At 56.8% G+C, this 18,129-nt stretch overlaps 2 protein-coding genes across 4 annotated transcripts in view; one reads left to right on the top strand and one right to left on the bottom strand.

Moving 5' to 3' along the window:
• Positions 1–593: 593 nt before the first annotated feature.
• Positions 594–8,384, bottom strand: PPM1M (protein phosphatase, Mg2+/Mn2+ dependent 1M). Of its 2 annotated transcripts, XM_063347824.1 has the most exons (10): positions 8,072–8,383; positions 6,922–7,045; positions 5,995–6,249; positions 5,389–5,501; positions 4,775–4,859; positions 4,338–4,456; positions 3,782–3,845; positions 2,647–2,754; positions 2,197–2,345; positions 595–1,931 (listed from the first exon to the last, which is right to left on the bottom strand). In XM_063347824.1, exons 1-10 carry the CDS (start codon positions 8,284–8,286, stop codon positions 1,787–1,789), a joined length of 1,377 nt encoding a protein of 458 aa, XP_063203894.1. In that variant the 5' UTR covers positions 8,287–8,383; the 3' UTR covers positions 595–1,786. The 2 variants fall into 2 exon arrangements, with proteins under 2 accessions (XP_063203895.1, XP_063203894.1); XM_063347825.1 differs by lacking the exon at positions 2,647–2,754 and having other exon boundaries at positions 594–1,931; positions 8,072–8,384.
• The window catches only part of TWF2 (twinfilin actin binding protein 2), a 23,679-nt gene continuing 13,894 nt past the window's right edge, over positions 8,345–18,129 (top strand). Inside the window, exon 1 of one of the 2 annotated variants that reach the window (XM_063347827.1) lies at positions 8,345–8,624. In XM_063347827.1, the coding sequence (XP_063203897.1) occupies positions 8,600–8,624 (25 nt within the window). In that variant the 5' untranslated portion in view covers positions 8,345–8,599. Of the gene's footprint in view, positions 8,625–16,815; positions 16,982–18,129 lie in introns of those variants that run through there. The other variant, XM_063347828.1, reaches the window with a different exon arrangement.

Below are 18,129 nucleotides of genomic sequence, written 5' to 3'. Positions count from 1 at the left end.
TTAAGAGGTTTTTCTTGCCTAGGAATGTGTCAGGATAGGGAAGCAGCCTTGCGACAGCTACCTGTCGAGGTGTGGTGCCCCAGGCAGAGGGGTGTTCGCAGAAGCTGTGGTCTGGACGGAAGAGCTGAGCCCTTTCTCAGCAGGAAGGTGGAAAAAGAGCTTGTTGGGTTGGACTAACAGGAGACTTGGATCACTGAAGTCCATGTATATATAACATTACAGCTGCTGTAGGGAACGGCAGCTAGTGTCGGCTTAACGTGGGTAAAACCCCAAGTGCATCATTTTCAGGTTAAACTCGAGAGGCTTGGGGAAGAGCCAAGCTGGAGAGAAATGGGGTTTTTTTGTTCTATCCCTTGCTGAAACCATGAGCAGATAGCTGAGAAGGCTGCCTCGTTCCTCGGTCCAGGCCTCCCACTGCAGGAAATCATCTTTTGACACCCAACCCTCGGGGTAGTACTGCTAAGGGAATACTTCAGTGACAAACTGGTTCTTGGCAAAGACAAATCCAAAGCAAAAACTCCCCTGCAATTTTCTAAGACCGTTTTTCTCCATGCCAGGTCTGTGTAAAACCTGTGACAGGAATAAAACTGCAGGAAGATACATGGAAAAAAGTATTTTTATTTGGACTTTCATCCTTGTGGAACTTGAATGCACACTGGCCTCTGTCCACTCCACTAGGGAGTATTATGACTAGTGTAATGAATAATGAAAAGAGAAGTGGGAATCTGGGGAGATGGGAAGCTTGTCCAGATCTGAATTTGCCTGGCTAATGAAGTGGTTGAGAAGCAGATCCTCAGAGTTTAAGGCACAACTCGGTTTGGCGTGTCTTGTGCACTGGTGTTCCTGTTGCAATGAGTGTAAGGGCCTGTGATCCAGCACTGCAGATGAATTTGAACAAACCGGTTTTATTTTACTTGGAGCTGTTCTAAATGAGCTGATGTACCTAAACACTGCCGTTCTCGTCAGTGCTACTGCTACAAAACCAGCTTCGCTGTCAAAAATTGCCTGAATGAATAGAAAACGCGTTAGCAAGTGTTATGGACTAAGGTTTGTTAGAAATCTGTAAGTTGCATTACATGCTGATGTACTTAAATGCTCTTAATTAACAGTAAGGCACGTATCTTTACACAGGAGGCTCCTGTACACCAACGTGTAGCTCCAGCTGCTAACGTCGTCTGTTTTGAGGTGGTGCTGCCTACAAATGGCAACTTTCTCCAGAGGTCTGGGCGACTGCTTCAGCGTCTGCAATTAGGCACGGCCATGCCTAATCCTGCCTCACCAGCACCTCCCGGGTTTTCGGTACATCTCGTGTTACAGCAAATGGATTCAAGGGACAGTTTAGCTTATACATCCAGTTCTATACAACTTAGTTCAAGTCTGATTCAAATCCAGCTCTTGAGACTGGTTGGATCTTAACTGATCCTCATTCTTCAATATTAAAAAGGGGGAAGGGGTCACTAGAAACATGGATTTGAGGCTCACTGTACCACAAAGATCTTAGCAATAGCACCCTTCAGCTTGCAGTACCCCCTTCGCAATTTCTCCTTGGCCCAGCAAAGAGAAAGGAGTCAGGGGAATGATTTGTTGCCCACTGTTGCATGTTCTTAAGGAGCTAATGTTCTTGTTGATCTTCTGCATAAGTGCTGGTTGTGCATTTTCAGGTCCCACTGCAGACGGTTTTGCTGGAAGAGAGTATACTTGCACAGCAGAAATCCCTCAGTCTCAGGTTGATGCTGAACAGCAGTACAGCAGGGGGACAGCGAGATCCTGCGTGCCATGCCAACAGTCAGTCCTCATCCCTGTTGTGTAGTGGGATGACAAATACAGAGATGTCATCGTAGGATGCCTCGTGGCTGTCGTCCAGCATCCACTGGTGGCCACTCTGCTTTCCCCTTGCTCTGCAGACCAAGCACTTGGCCAGTTCTGAAAATCTGTGGGTGGAAAAAACGCAAGGTTTAGTGTAATGTGTCACTATCGCTTAACGGCAACATTGAGATGTGGCTTTGCATTGTCAGAACAGTAGACCACAGCTTTATAATTGTTTCTTTAGGGCGGGGAAAGATTCGGAGGCAGTTTCCAGAGTCACAGAAGAGTGCTTGGTCATGCTGGAGCTGACCTAGAAGCAGAGTGATCTCAGCCTGCTTTTGGTCTGACCAGGTTCTCTGGAAGGGAAAACGATGGCAAAGCTGGTATTACCTGTGAGGATCAGTCCTGTTTTCTGCAAGGAAGCTCCTGACCACATGGGCCACCTCTTTGTTGCTCAGGACATCCCAAAGGCCATCAGTTCCCATGATGAGGACATCGTTTTCATTAATGTCATGCAGAGCAAAGTCAAATACATTCACCTGGAAAGCACAGGAGTAAATCAGTGACAATCCCTGCAAGGTACTGGAGGGGTCAGGGAGATGATTCTTCTCCTGAGAGATGACTTGAAGTGGGACCAGGGTGCTTTGAATTTTTTATGTCCCCTTGCTGCTATGCCTCTAGATTACTCGGTCTTGGGGATTCTCTGGGCAGCGTGCAGAGAGATGGGGGATGCAAAAAGGACACAGCTAAGACCTGTCAGGTCTGTAAGAGGTGGCTGCTGTGGAGGGGGGAAGCAGGATGTTTAATTCCACCCTGCAGTTCCCATGTGCCATGACTGACCTTGGGAATGCAGGAGAGGAAAGGTTTGACTTCAATGTTGGTGTCGATGACTTTGAGTTGATGATCCCCCAGACCTCGAGAGACAGCCAGAGTCCCCAGCAAGCGAGCCTGGCCCCAAACAAAGCAAAACAGTATTGACACGTAAGAATGTGGCACCTTTCAAGGCTGATGTGTGGCTTGTCCTGACTGACCTATGTGTTGCCTTTAGGACCCTTCAAGCATCACCCAGAGCATCCCCTGGAGACCGGAGAGATGGAAGAGTGATCAGAAGTGACCTGACGTGAGCATGGAGACAGCCAGCCTGCATGCAGACAGCTCCTGGTGGCCTGCGGGGCGCTCTGGAGTTAATAGCACGTACCCTGGGTAATGCTGTGGACCTCAGGAAGCCCATCGTGGCATCTGCTCTTGATTTGGGCTGGCGAGGGAGAAAATTGGGTTGGTTTGGGGGGGAAGAAGAAAGGGGAGGGGGAAGTCCTTTCCCCTGGCATAGGAGGTTCTGCACTGACTCCTTGCAATGGGGGTGGCAAGTGGGTTGGAGTGCTGGGGGAGGTGACAGGGCTCCTTCTGCTCGAGTCCAGCAAGCAGATGCTGGATGTGTGCAGTCATTCTTCTCCCTGCCTCCTCCTTCCTTCTCCAGGCTCCTTTTCTCATCTTCTCCTCAAAGAAGAGGGTTTGTGGGAAAGGTGCTCATTAGAGCTGGAGGAGGCAGTCCAAAGTGGGATGATTAAATAAGTTCTCATCTCAAATGCATTCTTGTGAGCAAGGGGAGTGAGGAAAGGGCAGGCAGGCTCAGGGCTGCTGTCTGCTCCGCTAGCAGGTACTCTGGAGGAGGATGCAACCTCTCTACTCTGGAGGAGGATGCAACCTCTCTACTCTGGAGGAGGATGCAACCTCTCTACTCTGGAGGAGGATGCAACCTCTCTACTCTGGAGGAGGATGCAACCTCTCTGCTCTGGAGGGCTCTAGTTTATGGTAACTAAGCAGCATGGCCAGAAGGGAATTGCTGTATCAGGGCTGTGGGACTGCGCTCTGCAGCCACAGTCTGCCATAGTGTCCCAGAGCGTGACCGACAGGGACACTCAGGACCCCCAGCAGATTTACCTCTGCCTTCCCAGTGCGTAAAGCATTAAGCTACCTGCTTCCCGTGACCATGGACAAGAGGATACTTGAGGTCAGCTTTCTCCACCGTCTTGTATCCCCTAGAACAGAGGATTCAGCGTCGATTTGGGATTTGTCTGACTTAAAGGTACCACACAGCCAGAGCATTTCAACTGTGATTCAACCCTTCTGGTGCCCTCATGCACAGGCAGCTGACTAAGCAGGGGCAAGGTGACCTGCTGAAGCAGATGCAGTGAAGAATGACCTCTGCTGAATGGCCAGGTGTTTTTCTCTCTTCCCTTCCTCCCCAGCTTGTACCTGCACCAGGCTGGGGCTCCTTGTTCCAGCCCCACCTTGCAGGATCCCAGAAGGACCATCCCAACTGTTCCCTAACCACCCTGCCACAGCCCCAGTCCTTCGGTCAGGGGGGAGGTTGCTCACAGCATCCTTCACTTGCTCTGGCATGGCTTTGCACCATTAAGCCCACTGCTCTCACCAGTGGGGCATGGCCCTTCTCCCTTCACCTCCCCATCGCTACAAGCAGGTAAAGCTGCCCTGTGCTGCAGCCTTATCCTCAGGTAGAAAGGACTCACCAGCCCTCCATAAAGTAATCCCGGTAAAGGACTTTCTGGCCCACATCATCTCCCTTCAACCTCCGTGGAAACTCAAAGCGTGTGAACTCACCATCCAGGAGCTTGGGGAAGAGAAAAGCCTGGAGGAGGGAAGGAAGGCGTGAGGATGGACAGGCTCTGCTTCACCAGAGCAGGGCATCAGAACTGCTTCTGCCTCAGGACTGGCACTCCCAGCAGCAGAATGGAGAACAGAAGCGGGAAAGTACATCCCAAGGAGGATGTGAGCATCCCCCGTACTAAAGGCTGTTGGTTGAGTCTTGCCCCCAGCCCTGCTTGGCTAGTGCCAGATCACATTTGAGGCCTTTGAGGAAAGCTGGTGGTGCTCCTGCGACAAGCCCTCTCTGACCCCATGGGGTGTTTGCAGCTGGATTGCCTGATGTGCAGAAGGAGTCACTCACCAAGTGCTGGATCCGCTGCCTCTCTGTCTCTGGTGTGAACTCGCAGCTCATGGGCACAACGTTGTCTTTCAGAACAAGAATTGCCCTATGAAGGGGAAGAGGCAAAGAGCTGAGCTGTGTCCATCACCACAGCCCTCCTCTTACCAAGGCTCAGCCAGGTGTGGGACCGGGGGTAACCAGCGGCAGAGCAATGCCAGAGAATAGCTCTGCACCCAGGAACGTTTAAAAATGCCGGTGTATTTTAAGTAACTCAATTGCAACTGCACTGTTGCAGCAGAGAACTGAGCCTGCAGGAACAGTGGGCCAAAGCCAGATGAGGAAGCTGTTTATAATGCTTTGAAATCACCTGCCACTTTTAAACACCTTCCAGGCTGAGCTTACTGCTGCACTACCCTCCCAACGCTGCCCTGTGCCTGGGCAGGGTTAGTCCCTTGAAATCCCAAAACCCTTCCAGGAGGCATGAGAGCATCCTTCCACCCAACATGTCCCACGGCAGGCGGGAAGGAAATGTCTGGGTTGCACATTTACCTTCCATGGGGTTAAATAAGGTGCTGGAAACTGCTTATCTCACAGTTTTCATCCCCCAGCAACTTCCCCCTTTTATTGTGGCTCACCTGCTGTCCCCAGCATTAGCCACATACAGCTTTCCTTGGAAATAAAGGGCAGCCAGAGCAGTGCAGCCTCCTGTCTGCTTCGTGGCTTCCATCTCCTGGCCGATGACTTCATCCTGTTGGTTTAAACAAGTCTGGAGAGTGATATGAACTGCTGCCTCGTGCCTTGCAGCAGAAATCTAGAGCCAAAACCAACTGCAGATGGGCCATGGGAAACCAGCAAGGCAAAAGATGATGTTGCTTCGGTACAGCCAACAAAGCCGTTGCCACTGAACTGAGGACTGCTTTAGGAGCTTGACGAGGAACTTGTTCATGCTGTACAAGTCTGGTAATAGCCACTGTCTAGCACTAAAGAAACATATCCCTTGGGTGCAGTTTAGCAGAGATGCTGTAGCTTTGCTCTGGGTCAGTACTGCCAATGTGCAATGGATCCAAGGCAGATCTTGGGGAGCAGACCCAGTGTGATCTCAGCACGCTTAAAGGTTTGGCTGAATGTTCCTGTCTCCTTGATGAGAGGCAGAACTGCAGACCTGGTGCACCCCGGGCGGCGGGGAGGGACCGACTGACTGCTTGGGGTATCAGGACTGGTGCCCTGCACCGGGTACTCACACATTCCTGGAAGGCGTTCTCCAGGGCTCCCACCACCAGGTCTTCTGCGTGGATGTGCTTCTCCTCCACGAACTGGGGGTCGCTGTCGCAAACACAGCGCCCGCTCAGATGCATGGGGGGACGGGCCTCTGTGATGCCTCCCACAACCTCCTCCAGCTTCTGCTTGATGCAGTAGTGCAAATAGTTGGAAGCGATGATGGCAGCTTCTGGGCCTCCATGCCCATCAAACAGTGCCCAGTAGTAACCAGTCAGAAACTGCAGTGGGGAAGAGGGACAAGATAGCAAAGAAGAGGGAGAAGACGGGCTGGAGAGGTTGTACAGGCAGCAGGCTCGCAGCCAGGATGTCGCTGTATGTGTTTTGCCAGGCTCTTCCACCCCAGCTACCCTACCCTTGCCACCAGTTAATCCCCTGCCCAGCTCAAACTCATGTGATGCCCGTGTGCTGCTCTGCCCAGGCCCATCCTGAGAGCTCTGAATGGCTGGATTCGCAGCCACCCCCTTCACACACTATTCCTCTGGGCTTTAGGGGAGATGGGGCCATTTGACAAGCAGTGAGGCAGAGCTGTTATCAGGTGAGCGCATCCCGTGTGCCCGGTTCGTGCTGCTGTCCCCCGGTGATGACAACGCACACCGGCCCTTGAAAGCAGAGCGAGGACAGTAAAGGAAAGGTGAAGGCACCGAGTAAAGGGCTTGGACAACCTCAAATGCTGAAAGGCATGGGCCGAGGAAATAGAAATAGCACGTACAGGCAGAGTTGGGTGTTTGCTGGCCAGGCATGGGCCAGGGAACACAGGTCCCCTAAATGCATCCAAGGAAGGGTTTCAGCGTGTGGGTATGTGGCATGAACCCTGTGTTTCTTGTACCTGAGCCCTTGGGTGCGGACCAGGGCCGGCAGCAGGGTGAGCGCAGCCTGCCCGTGGGCTATACCTGCGTGGAGCACAGGATCAGCCATTCCTCGTCCTCCTCCAGGCCCGGCTCTCTCCTCCGGATGGAGATCTGACAGCAGGCCGCCTGGTCCTCGTTGAACTCCGACTTCTCGGCATTGATAACCCTAGGGGTGCAAATGTGCCATGTGAGGTGCGTGGACATGCTGCACCTCGCCTGCTCCCAGCCAGCTCTGCTGGGTGCCCACAGCCACAGTGGACGGCTGTGCTTTGCCCCCTCCTCCCAGTCCCGCACTCCCAGCTCTCTTTCTAAACTCAAGGATCTCTTTGCTGGGGGCCTAAATAACAAGTCTTTTAAGCGCAGTGGGGAAAAAGCTTGGCCACGGACACAGGGATGAGTGGTTTTGGAGCACCCTGGCCTCAGGCAGCCCTTGTCGGCAGCCCACGCTGTGCGATTTCCTTGGCGTCCCAGTGAATGGCGAAGCCACCATCGCTGTTTTTCCTTCCAGCCTCGCTAATGTTTGTCCCTGGGTGGGAGTTTGCTCTTCTCCCTGCACCTCCCATCCCACAGACATGGGGTTGTCACATAGTCTGGCTGGGGCGTGGGGACAGTTTGTGGCTGGAGTCGTTCCGCCTGATCCATCTGCTCTGCCCTTAAAAAAGGCAAACTCAGAGATTTTGAAAAACTTGGGTCTTCCCCCTCCCTTTGTTTTTAAGGCACTTTGCTAGGAGTGAAGGGATAGACACCTGCTGCCGCTGGCCCCAAAACACACCCCCAGCCCCAAACATCCTCCCTGCTCCCCTAGCGCGTCCCCCTGTGAGGGAGGGCGCGCTGCCCGCCCCTGCCCCACACAGCAGCCCCGCGGGAGAGTGGTGACAGGGTGACATCCCAGCGGCAAAACCACCATTCGTTAGGGGACGAGATACTTGAGCTGGCCTGACGCTGTCCTCGGGGCCGCCCCTGCCACTTGTCACAAGGAATGGCGGCCCGCTCTGCGGCTGGCCGGGTGCAGGCAGCCAAAGGCAGGCGGGGACCCCCCCACGCACTCCCTACACCCCCCCGACCCCACGCACACCCTGGGCGTCCCCCCAGATCTGCGCTAACCCCCCCCCACCATAAACACCCTACAAGCGCCCCAGGAGCCCCTCTACCCCCCACCCCCCGCGGTTCTCCCCGGGCGGCCCCCACTCACTCAGCGTAGCCCGAACCCCAGGGCAGGGCCCGCTCGGGCCCGGTGCCCCGCACGGTCCGCCCGTCTCGGGGGCTCTCCTCGCCGCCGCCCCGCAGGAACTTCGGCCGGCGGTAGAGGAGGGCGGCGGGCGGGGGGCCCGGCCCCGGCCCCTGGGCTCCGCCGGGACGCTCCGCGGGGCCGCCCCGCCGCAAGCGCCGCAGCCACTCGGCCGACATGGCGGGGCCCGGCGCGGGGACGCGCAGACACGCGCAGCTCCGCTAGGGGGCGCCAAAGTGCGGCCCCAGCGCGGCGCCTCCTCCCGGCGGCGGCTCCTCCCGGGGCCTGTGGCTCCTCCGGCGGCGGCGGCTCCTCCTCGGGGCGGCGGTGGCTCCTCCCGGGGCCTGTGGCTCCTCCCCGGGGCGGCGGCGGCTCCTCCCGGCGGCGGCGGCGGGTTGCAGACTCCGGAAGCGGGCGGTGCTGCCTGCGGAGCCGTTTCCTGCCCGGGACGCGGCGGAGCCGGAGCGCGGGGGAGCGGAGCCGAGCGGAGCCATGACTCACCAGACCGGCATCCACGGTAAGCGCCGCTCCGCCGAGCCGCCGGCCCCCTGCCTGCGGGGTGTCTGTGGCCCGCGCCGCCGTGCGGGGCTCGGCAGGGCTGGGACCCCCGCCCCCTCCCCGGGCTGGGCTGCTCCTCCGCACCCCTCTGGGGAGGCGGCCAGCGGGGACGCGCCCCGAGCATCCCCCGGCCCCGCCGCGGGAGGCTGCCGGACGGTGTCGCGATGATGGGAGCGATAAGATGAAGCTTCCCGAAAGAGCCGGCAGTTTTTCCAGCGAGTAGCCGGGGGGGGCGGTGGGGGCGGGGGGGTAGGGAGGGAGCGCTGAGCCAGGCTCAGAGCGTCTGGGTGCTCGTAGGAGGTGAAGGCGGGGGGGGCCTGGCTCCGGGGATGCTGCCGGTGAGGGGCTCTCCTGCATCCTTTTGTCTGGGCTGATGCTCCGTAAACCGCCCTGACAGGGCTCGCCGAGGCGCCTTCTGCTGCGGCGGCACCCTAATCCGCGCAGATCCGCTTCGCCGCAGCCCCACATCGGCCCCCGCCGCATCTCCCCACCCTGCCGTGACGCTCGGGCCCCCCCGCTGCGCCCCCTCCCAGGGGGACTGCAGGGAGCCTGCATACATTCCGGCCTGGCCGTTGGATTTGGGGAGGGGGGGGGAGCTCTGCGCTTTCTCCACTCGCTCCCTCCGGGACCCGGCCAGCACCCCGAGATGATGGCTTTTGCGTCCATAGGCGCCTTGGGTGCATGGCTCTGTGTCCTCACGGTGTTTCCCTCCAGCTCCTCGCCTGCCAGCTCAATTAACGATATTAATCAGGAGCAGAGGTGCTGCATAATTTATGGAACCGAATCAATATGCAAGCCGGGATGTGGGAGCAGCCGCCCCTGAAGCCCTGCTCCGCGCCGCTCGGGTGCCAGTCCGGCGCCGCTGCATGTCCTGGGAGGGGAGCTGGGACGTTGGCCTCCCAGCTCCCTTCCTCACGGCCGGCAGCTTTGCGTGAGGGCATTGAATTTGTGGCTGCTGTTCCTTCATGGCATGAGCATCCTTGTTCCTTGACTGCCTGGTCAAGACCATCCTTCCGCTGCAGGTGCTCCCGGAGGAGCTGTAGTTGAGAAGCGGTTAGCGATGGGGCTTAGATGTCTCTCCTGCGTTGCCGGTGACTGCTGGTAGCTGACAACGTTTGAGTTCAGATTTGTTGCTTCTGGTTTAAGGTGGGACCCTGAAGTTCAAGTTTTAGCTGAACGTTCCCTCTACTGTAAAAAAAAAAATAATGATAACTTACAAAAAAAATAATCAGCAGGAGGGATGCCAGCGCCCACCTGGCCTCTCGGTGTGCCGGCCCCGCTCTGCAGAGAGCTCCCTTGGGGTTTGGTGCAGGCGAGGCCTGTTGGGCTGCCAGCACCCCAAGAGGCTGCTGCCTGTTGCTTGCCTCCATGCCCATCTGATCCTACGCTGCCCATGCCGTCCTCCCCGGCACCCCCGCGCCAGCCAGTGGGATGCGCTGCCTCGGAGAAGCCGATGAGAGCACCGACCTTCGCCCACCTTGGTTGCCCACCTCTTGGCACGCCCTGCCGGGACCAGCTGTGAGTCACTGCAAGTCACCCGTTGCCTGTAGGACGTAACGTGCCCCGTCAGCAGCGCTCTGCTGGAAAGGGGAAGGGACTCAGACTTCCCCCGAGGAGCTGCAGCCGGGGCAGGGCGGGGAGAGACCCAGCGGCTCTGCCCAGGCAGCGAATCCCACGTAAAAACCTCCCCGTGGTTATGGAAAAGAACTTGAGTCGGGTGGTCTCGCTCTCCCAGCGCCCTGGGCTCCTCGGGGTCGCTCATCTCGTGGTGTGGGCTGCTCCATCCCCTGCTGCGCCGTCCCTCTTCCGGGGAGCGGCTGTTTCCTCCCTGAATGCAAATCTGCCCCTCCAACACCTGCCATGCTGAACCGGGGCCCTCCATGCTTTAAGGGAACCCCCCTGGAGGAGTGTGGGGGGATATTTCAGTCCTCCCCACCCCGGCACGATGATCAAATTAATTCCTTTGCTCGGCAGAGAGCGGATTCGATATTGGATGAGGAGCAACAATCCCGCTGCTACTTTCATCCCCGGTGCTGAGACGCTGAGGTTTGGTGTTTGCCGAGGAGGAGGAGGGATTTTCCACATCTTCCTGGTGTCTGGGGCCTTGTTGTTTTTGTGTGCGCACATCGCTGTGTGTTTTTTCATTCCCATTTCTCCCCCATTTGCAGGAAGGCATCTGCTCCCAGGGGAATTACGATTGGACCCGCCAGCCGGCTTTAGGGGAGGTTGTGGGCAAGCCGGCGAGAGATTTTGGTTGCCGCTGTGGTAGATCAGCGCGAGAGCAGGGTGACGTGGTGATGGGGGAGCCCCCGGATCAGCCCCCCGCTGCGATGCCACCGAGTCATCCTGGCTTTGGGGAAGAAGCGGGTGGTCCCCGGGGAGGGGGAGCAATGGCGGCGCTTGCTGGGGGTGCAGAGCTGCAGGTTTGAGGTGTTTAATCAGGGCTGAGCCTTTCACACAGGGGCAAGAGGCTAATTATTGTCTTTTTAGGCAGCTGTGGCAGCTCCCTTGAAGGTGCTGGCAAGAGAACGGGGCTGCCATGGAGACTGCTGGGCTGGGGAGGTGGTTGGAAGCTATCGAGGGTTGCTGTGGGCTTCCTGGGGCTGGAAAACTGCTTTTTAACTACAGCTGGGAGGATTTAATGAGTATTTTTGCAATCCCTGTTCTGCCCTGAGTTGCTTTAGATGGGGACAGCATTCACTGTGCCAGGCCTGTGCCTTAAGAAGGCGATGCTGAACCAGGGCTTTGATGGTGGTGGGAGGTCACCCAGTTGCCTCTGGGTGCTCTTTCGTGACCTCTGGGTAGAGAGAAAAAAGTCTCTTAAAGGAGATTTTTTTTTATTTTTTTTTTTCATCTAGAAAGCAAAGAAATCAAATGCATGTTGGTTCTTCAACCAAAAGAATAGTTTGGTGTTGGCTTTTTCTGGGAGAGGTGGCAAGACGTGGGGCTGGGGAAGGACCTTTGCTCCCGTCCATGGCTGAGCCTCCACTTTGCCCCAGGACTGGATCTTGCATTGGGAAAGCATCTGGAAGGAACAGACGTTTGCTTCAGGAGAAGAGTAACCGGGATGCACGCAGGCAGGAGTGATGTCAGATGGGAACAGAGGAGCAGAAAGGGCCGGGGGGGGACACCTGCTGTGTCTGCAAAGGTCTCCTTCGAAAGCTCTTCAGCGAGAAGAAAGCTGGAGAAAAAAGAAGGAGCTTCTCTCCCTGCCCACCGCTTCCTCGTTCCCTCTCCTCCCGCCGCGCTGGGATGCAGCGCTGGCTCCCGAGGTGCCTGGCTGCCTGAATTCGGGGGCGGCTTCATGGCTGGGATGCTGGGGACATGTCACACCGTGCCATCAGCAGAGGAGGAGAAGGGATGGCCCCTGGTCCGTGGCCCATGGTGTCCCCAGGGGACAGAGGGCATGAGGCTGCTGCAAGGATGGCTTTAAGGAGCTGGTTCCTGTTGGTGAGCTCTTTCCTGGGGCCAGCACCCAACTCGGAGGTTGACACCCACCTGGAGCAATGGCTCATATGCTAGTGGGTGGCACATCAGGGTGACCAGACCAGTGGTGTGGGTGGAAGACCAGATAAATGCTCTGAGGTGTCAAACCCCTTGAAGTTAAGCACCTAAAATGGCGGGGTAGAGGAAATCCCTCGGAAAACATGCATCAGGAGGCTGTAAATGCAACAAGATCGATGCCAGGGTCTTTCCCTGGGTCCCTGTCCACCCTGATGCCCAAACCAGTGCTCCCAGTGGTGGCTTTACTGGGCAGAGAAACAGAACAGCAACCAGCAACTTCTGCAGGCGAGGCAGGACCATGTGGGCTGGCACCACCGCTTTGCTCTGGGATGCTGTGTTGCCGGCTGGATCCGACCGACGGTGCCCGCAGGGCAGGCACTGCCTCCCCCGGAGCAAGGGAAGGGCCGAATGGCTCCGATCCGAGGTGGCAGAGTGGAGACAGGACAGGTCCCAGCCACGCACCTGGAAAATGGGGTGTTGAGAAGCAAAGGGCTGGCGTCAGGCGGGTGCCTGAAAGTCTCTGGGCAGGATTTGTAATACGGACCAGGAGTCGTCTGTGTGAAATCCTGCGGGATATGGCCCAGTCCCCTGGAAAATTGGGAGAAAAGCTTTGCTTGTGTCCTCTCTTCCCCTGTTTTTTTATTTTTTTATTCCTTTCTTTCTGTTTTCTTCTGACATTTGTAGCTTTTCCCCAGAGCAGATTCCCTGCAAGGACATTTTTTTTTTTTTTTTTCCATAGTGAGAAATAAAATCCTCTTATACTGGCTGGCCACATCCCTCAGCGGAAAAGCTCCCTGCAGCAAGCGGGTTGAGTGGGCGCTGCGTGACGGAGTTACACTGGGATAGACTGAAAAGAAGGAATTTTAGTGGCAGCAACAGCTACTTTGCGCCTGTTGCGGTCGTGCCCTTCCCAGGATGCCCCAGCAGGAGCCGGCAGAGCTGCCTGTGCGGGGAGAGCCTGGGTGGTGCGGGTGTAACCGTGTCTTCTCCATCAGCATCTCCACTACTGTCTGGCCGAGCATCCCTGGAGCTGGGATAAGTTTTGTCCAGGTCTGTGTCTGGAATTTTGACTGAGTTTCCCTGTGGCGTCCCTGGCACGCTGTGCCCCAGGTGGTGAACGGGAAGCAGCCGCTCGGGAGTCGCATCAACGTGAAGATTATGTCCAGGGAATGAAAGATTGATGGCCGGAGGCTCGGGTTTCCCGTCGGGAGGGCAAGGTGACTTTGATGTATTGAGAGAGGCATCTGTTTCAGGCAGCATGTATTATTGATCTGGGAGCTGGGCGCTGTCACCGGGGTGGCGGGGGGGAGATCGAGAAGGGTCGAAGAGTTAAAAACCTATTTCTCCCCCAAAAAGTGAGCGAGAGGATGGAGGAGGGAAAGGTGCCAGGGCAGCGGTGTGGCTGTCGCCTCCATTCCCGTCCCCGCGGTGCTTCCCCGGGGGTTGCGCGGGCAGCTCTGCTGGCACCCCGGCATCCCCCAGGGAGAGACCGGCCGGTTGCTGTGGCTACGGCTGTCATCCCTACGCCGTGCCTCTGCCTCCCTCCGGCCTCATCGCAGCCCGCCTCTGCTCGGATAAGCTAATTGGGGATGTAAACAGCAAAAAAAAAAAAAAGGCTCGGCTTTTGTGGCGGGATGGTACCCACAAGCTCCATCTCGCAGCGGTTTTGGGGAAGTGTGATGCTTTGAGCCCGGCACGGAAATCTCCCAGGCACTGATCCGAATCACCACGTCCTGGGGCAGGGCAGCTGCCTGCTCTGGCTGCAAACAGCGTGTCCCTTCAGTAGGTGAAGGATCTGGCCGCCCTGTGGTCCCCGAGGCGTGGAGTCTTCAGCCTTTGGTCCATGTCCGCTTGGGGCTTCCAAGAGAGGAGCCACCACCGTGCCTTCCCACCACCGGCTCCTCTTCCCCTCTGGCAGCTTGCCTGCATGGTCAGGGCCACCTGAAGGCCACTGCTGGCCAAAATGTCACCTCCCTGCCATGCTGCGAGCTGCCCAACCTGGGTGCCCTGGTGCCGATGGCCAGCTCTGCTCAGCCCTCCATCCCTAATGGGTGCCCAGCACTGCTGGGCAGGGAGGTTTTGCGGCGCAGGGGGACCTGGGACGCGCTGTTAGCAGGCTGCTGAATGCATTTTAATTCATGGAGGTGACTCATGAATAGGGGACAGCTCATCTGCGGCCCACGAACAGGCGGAAGAGGGAGGTGTTGCACGACTCGATGGCCGGAGGCGATTTTTGGGCTGTCACGGGAGGGTGGCTGAGGAGGCACGGGTGCTTGCGCCCACCGTGTCTGCCAGGAGGGTTGGCAGCAGGGCTGCCTTGTAGAAAGGCCGGAAGGTTCCTCAAGATGCCACCGAGCTCACCCTGCCTCAAAGCAGCAGCATCCCAGGAGGATTTCTGGAGGCCTTTCAGGGCAGGGATGGAGGCATGGTGTCCTTCCCAGTGTTTGGTTACCCTCATCGTGAGATTTCCCAAATGCCGAGGTGGGACCTGATGTTTCTGGCTGGAAAGCCAGTACAAAATGTTCATATTTTTCTCCTCTGGGCTGACCAGCCCTGGTTCCTTCGGTCACTCCTGCACGCTGTGCCTCCTGGCATAGGTGCCATCTGTCCTGTGCGTTGTTCCTTGCACGATGCTGAGCCTGGACATGCTGTTTGTGCTGTGCCTGAAGCCTCATCACCACCAACTAACGTGGTTGTCATCTTGTTCATGCCTTCACGAATGACTTTGCCTGTAACAACATGAAGCGATTAACCTGTAACTTGGCTTGCAACCCACTTCTCTTCTCTGGAGCTGCTGGACCCTGCCCTGCATTGGTGTAGCTGGTCCTTCTCCTAGTTACGGTACTTTGCCTCCTATTGAGTTTCATCCTATTTCTTTTTTTTCTAGACCGTTTCTCCAGTCTCCTGAGAGAACGGTGAATTCTTCTCTAGCGCGCACTCGCATCTCCTCTAGCTTCCCACCTTAGCGCTGCAGAAAACACTATTGCAGTTGCCAGAGATGTTTATGGAAATATGGACTAAACCTGGACCCACCACAGGCCCCCAAGGAGACCTTGCTTGATCCAGCCTTTGATGCCTCCCAGACTGAGTTGTCCATGCAGTTTTGTGCTGGTGCTGTAGAAGTTCACGACGACTGTGTTTCCCAAACTGGCTTCCAACTCTTGGAGACACTTAGAAAGCCAAGCTGATTGAGACCCTTGAAGCCCACGGGTCTGTGGCTCTGCTGGAGGAAGCTGTAGATCTCATACAACTTTGTTCTCGGCAGGTTCCTGCTGGCTGTAGCCCAGCTTGGGTTTGTTTCTGCATTATTCGTTCCAGGATTTTCCAGGAACCCATATCAAGAGGGTGAGTTGGACATGCGGGTGCCCCTCCAGTCCTCTGCCCCATCACTCCTCCCTTCCCCATCTGGGCTTGAGGATGGTCGGAGCTGGCCCCATGCGTTGGCCGTGTTGATGTGTGCCCAGCATCTTTTTTCCCACCTTGCCTCATTGTCAAATGCAGAAGGAGACAAACCAGAAAAAGAAGCTGATTTTTGTGGTTTCTTCACACACGGGTTTTTCAGCCCTTGCGTTGGGTCCTAGAGACTTCCTGGCATGGAGATGCCTTGGGGCGGAGGTACCACCATCTCTGGGGTAAGGTCTCCTCCTTGCTTCTCTTCCAGAGCTGGCTCTGGACTTTTATATTAATATTTCAGACACGCGAGCTGTCTCATCAAGTCTGCTGTGCCAATTAAGTTGTAATCATGCCATAATGAAGCAGTTGCTGAGCTTGTGCTGAAAACCTTTGCTAGCTTATTCCTCTCCCTCCTCGCTGGTTCTTGGCTGTCTTGCAAGAGACAGAAGGGGACGTCGAAGACACCGTGGTGATTTTTTCATTTAAATGAAAATCGCTTTTTCTTTATCATTTATTTCAGCAGAATTAAAGCTCAGAAGCCCTTTCTGAGGTTTTTTTGAAAGCTCTGCCGCTGTCTCCTCTGGAAAGCATCTCCTTCCTTGGCAGACCCTGTGGTGTTTCCCGTCGTGCTCCCGGCTCCTCCGGCAGCATCTGTGCTTTTCCCCATCCCCTTAAAGCCCTCTGTACCTACACAGGTCCCGGCGCTTGGCCGTCACTTGTCAGTCACTCAACTGTCAGTCATCTCAGCTGTCGATTCGATACTTCTGGGCACTCCTGGCATTCCCGGGTGGGCCGGGGGGTGGCGTTTGCCCAGACTCCTCATTTTCCAGACCCCTGCATGCCCCTGGGCTCTGGGAAGGATGGGGTCAGGCTGGAGGGATCCGATTAGCGCTGCAGAGCTTTCCTCTTTCTACCCCAAAGCTGATGCTATAGAAACATCCAAGACCGATGTTTTTCTCCCCTGTTTTGGCAGTGTAATGGGAACCGGTGAAGCTTAATGCTTATTAGGAGCGTTTTTGTCTCCTGCGTGAGGTTTCCTGGGTGTATAAATGTCTCTTTTTCTCCTCCTCTTCCGCCTCGTGTGTTTGCAATAACCACAGATGCTGCCGGAAGGAAAGAGCTGCTCTCAACAGGGAAAAGGGCTAAAAATATCAGCTCATCCTTGGGTGGGAACAGCGGGAGCGGGCTGAGCTCCCAGCTGGCTCTGGGAGAGGGTGACGATCTGCTCTGGGAACTGGGAGGGTCTTGGTGCTGATGGAGGGAGAAGGATGGTTTGCTCGTGGTGGAATTACGCCAGCAAACCTTCTGCATGTCCCCTAAAATTCCATAAAGGACTGATGTGCCTTCGCCGGGGTGTCTGTGTGCCAGTTGCCGCGGGATCTTGCTGGGGTGGCACCTCGGGAGCGCTGTGGTGTGCAGGTACCAGCCTGGGAGCTCCTCCCCATCTGTCCCTCTTTGAATCTCTGATCAGGGCAGGCTTTGTGCTGGCGGGGCAGATGCGTCTCAGAGGTACCACAGCCTGGAGGGGGGTCAGGGAGGAGTTCCCCAGGGGGCTCCCCAGGACATCCCTGTCCGCCTCTCTGCCTGCATCATCATCCACGTTTGTGCATGGGGACAAATCCATGCCCGCTCCTTCTCCCTCGGGGCTGGGGGAGCTGTGGGCAGTGCCCCAGCCTGGAGAGCCCCTCCAGGGGACGGAGAGCCCCTGTGTGGCAGAGTTGGTGGCCCCCCATGTCCCTTGGGTGAGTGATGGGTAACATCCTCCTGCGGCGATGCTGGGGGGCTGCGCCGAAGGGTGGTACCTGCTGCCGGTGGGACTGAAGCGGGATGGATACGGCCCTTGCTGGCAGGGGATGGCTTCTCTGGCCACCGCGCCTTTCCTGCTGGCGTAGGGACGGCTTTCTTTGCAAAGTGCCTCGGCCGTGGATGCTCTCAGGCTCTGGGGACCAAAGCAGGGCTCCTTCCTGCTGCGGGCTGCTCCAGCACGGTGATCGGTATGGGGCGGGCGGTGCGGCAGAGTGCCAGGAGCGAGGGGCTGCTGATGGTGACTCCGAGCACAGATCCTGGTGCGGACTAAGGGGCGTCTCTAATCTTTCTAATGCTCATTTCTTTAGTATTTCTAACAAGCGCAGAGCTGCCTGCGGCTTCAAACTCACAAGACCCCCTTGGCTGCGCAGCTGCATCCAGGAAGGGGTTTTTGTGGGGAGTCAGACTGGGAGATGCTGGGCACTCCCTGGGCTGGGAGATGCTCCTTGTTGGGGGGTTTGGCCCCTCCAAGCTGCATCTCTTGGGCATTGCCTTCACAGGTAGCATGTCCTGGATGGGACAGGGAGCTCTGTGCTGGTGATGCTTTTGTGGTGGGCAGATTAAGCCTCCAACACCGGCTGCGGGTCAACATCGACTGCCCACTGTTCCCTCCTGGTGGGATGCCAAAGACTGGTGACTGGTGCCTGTGTTCAGGGAGGGGGGGTGAGGAAGAAGGCGGCTCCCCAGAACACTTCCCAAAAGCCGCCCGCAACCAAAGCCCCGCCGGCTCTGGAGCAAAACCCCAGGGCTGTTGCCTTTCC

The sequence above is a fragment of the Chroicocephalus ridibundus genome, chromosome 10, assembly GCF_963924245.1.
Source record: "Chroicocephalus ridibundus chromosome 10, bChrRid1.1, whole genome shotgun sequence".
In the NCBI taxonomy this organism is placed as follows: Eukaryota; Metazoa; Chordata; class Aves; order Charadriiformes; family Laridae; genus Chroicocephalus; species Chroicocephalus ridibundus.
Note: the sequence above shows the minus strand (reverse complement) of the source record. Positions and strands in the feature narration are given on the sequence as shown.

Bases quoted from the DNA above. Each gene is read 5' to 3' on its own strand.
- PPM1M (XM_063347824.1), bottom strand. From the start codon at position 8,286: ATGTCGGCCGAGTGGCTGCGGCGCTTGCGGCGGGGCGGCCCCGCGGAG. The intron at 4,860-5,388 runs GTGAGCCACAAT...TCCCCTTCATAG, and splicing joins GCTAATGCTGGGGACAGCAG to GGCAATTCTTGTTCTGAAAG. The intron at 3,846-4,337 runs GTGAGTCCTTTC...CCTCTGTTCTAG, and splicing joins GATTACTTTATGGAGGGCTG to GGGATACAAGACGGTGGAGA.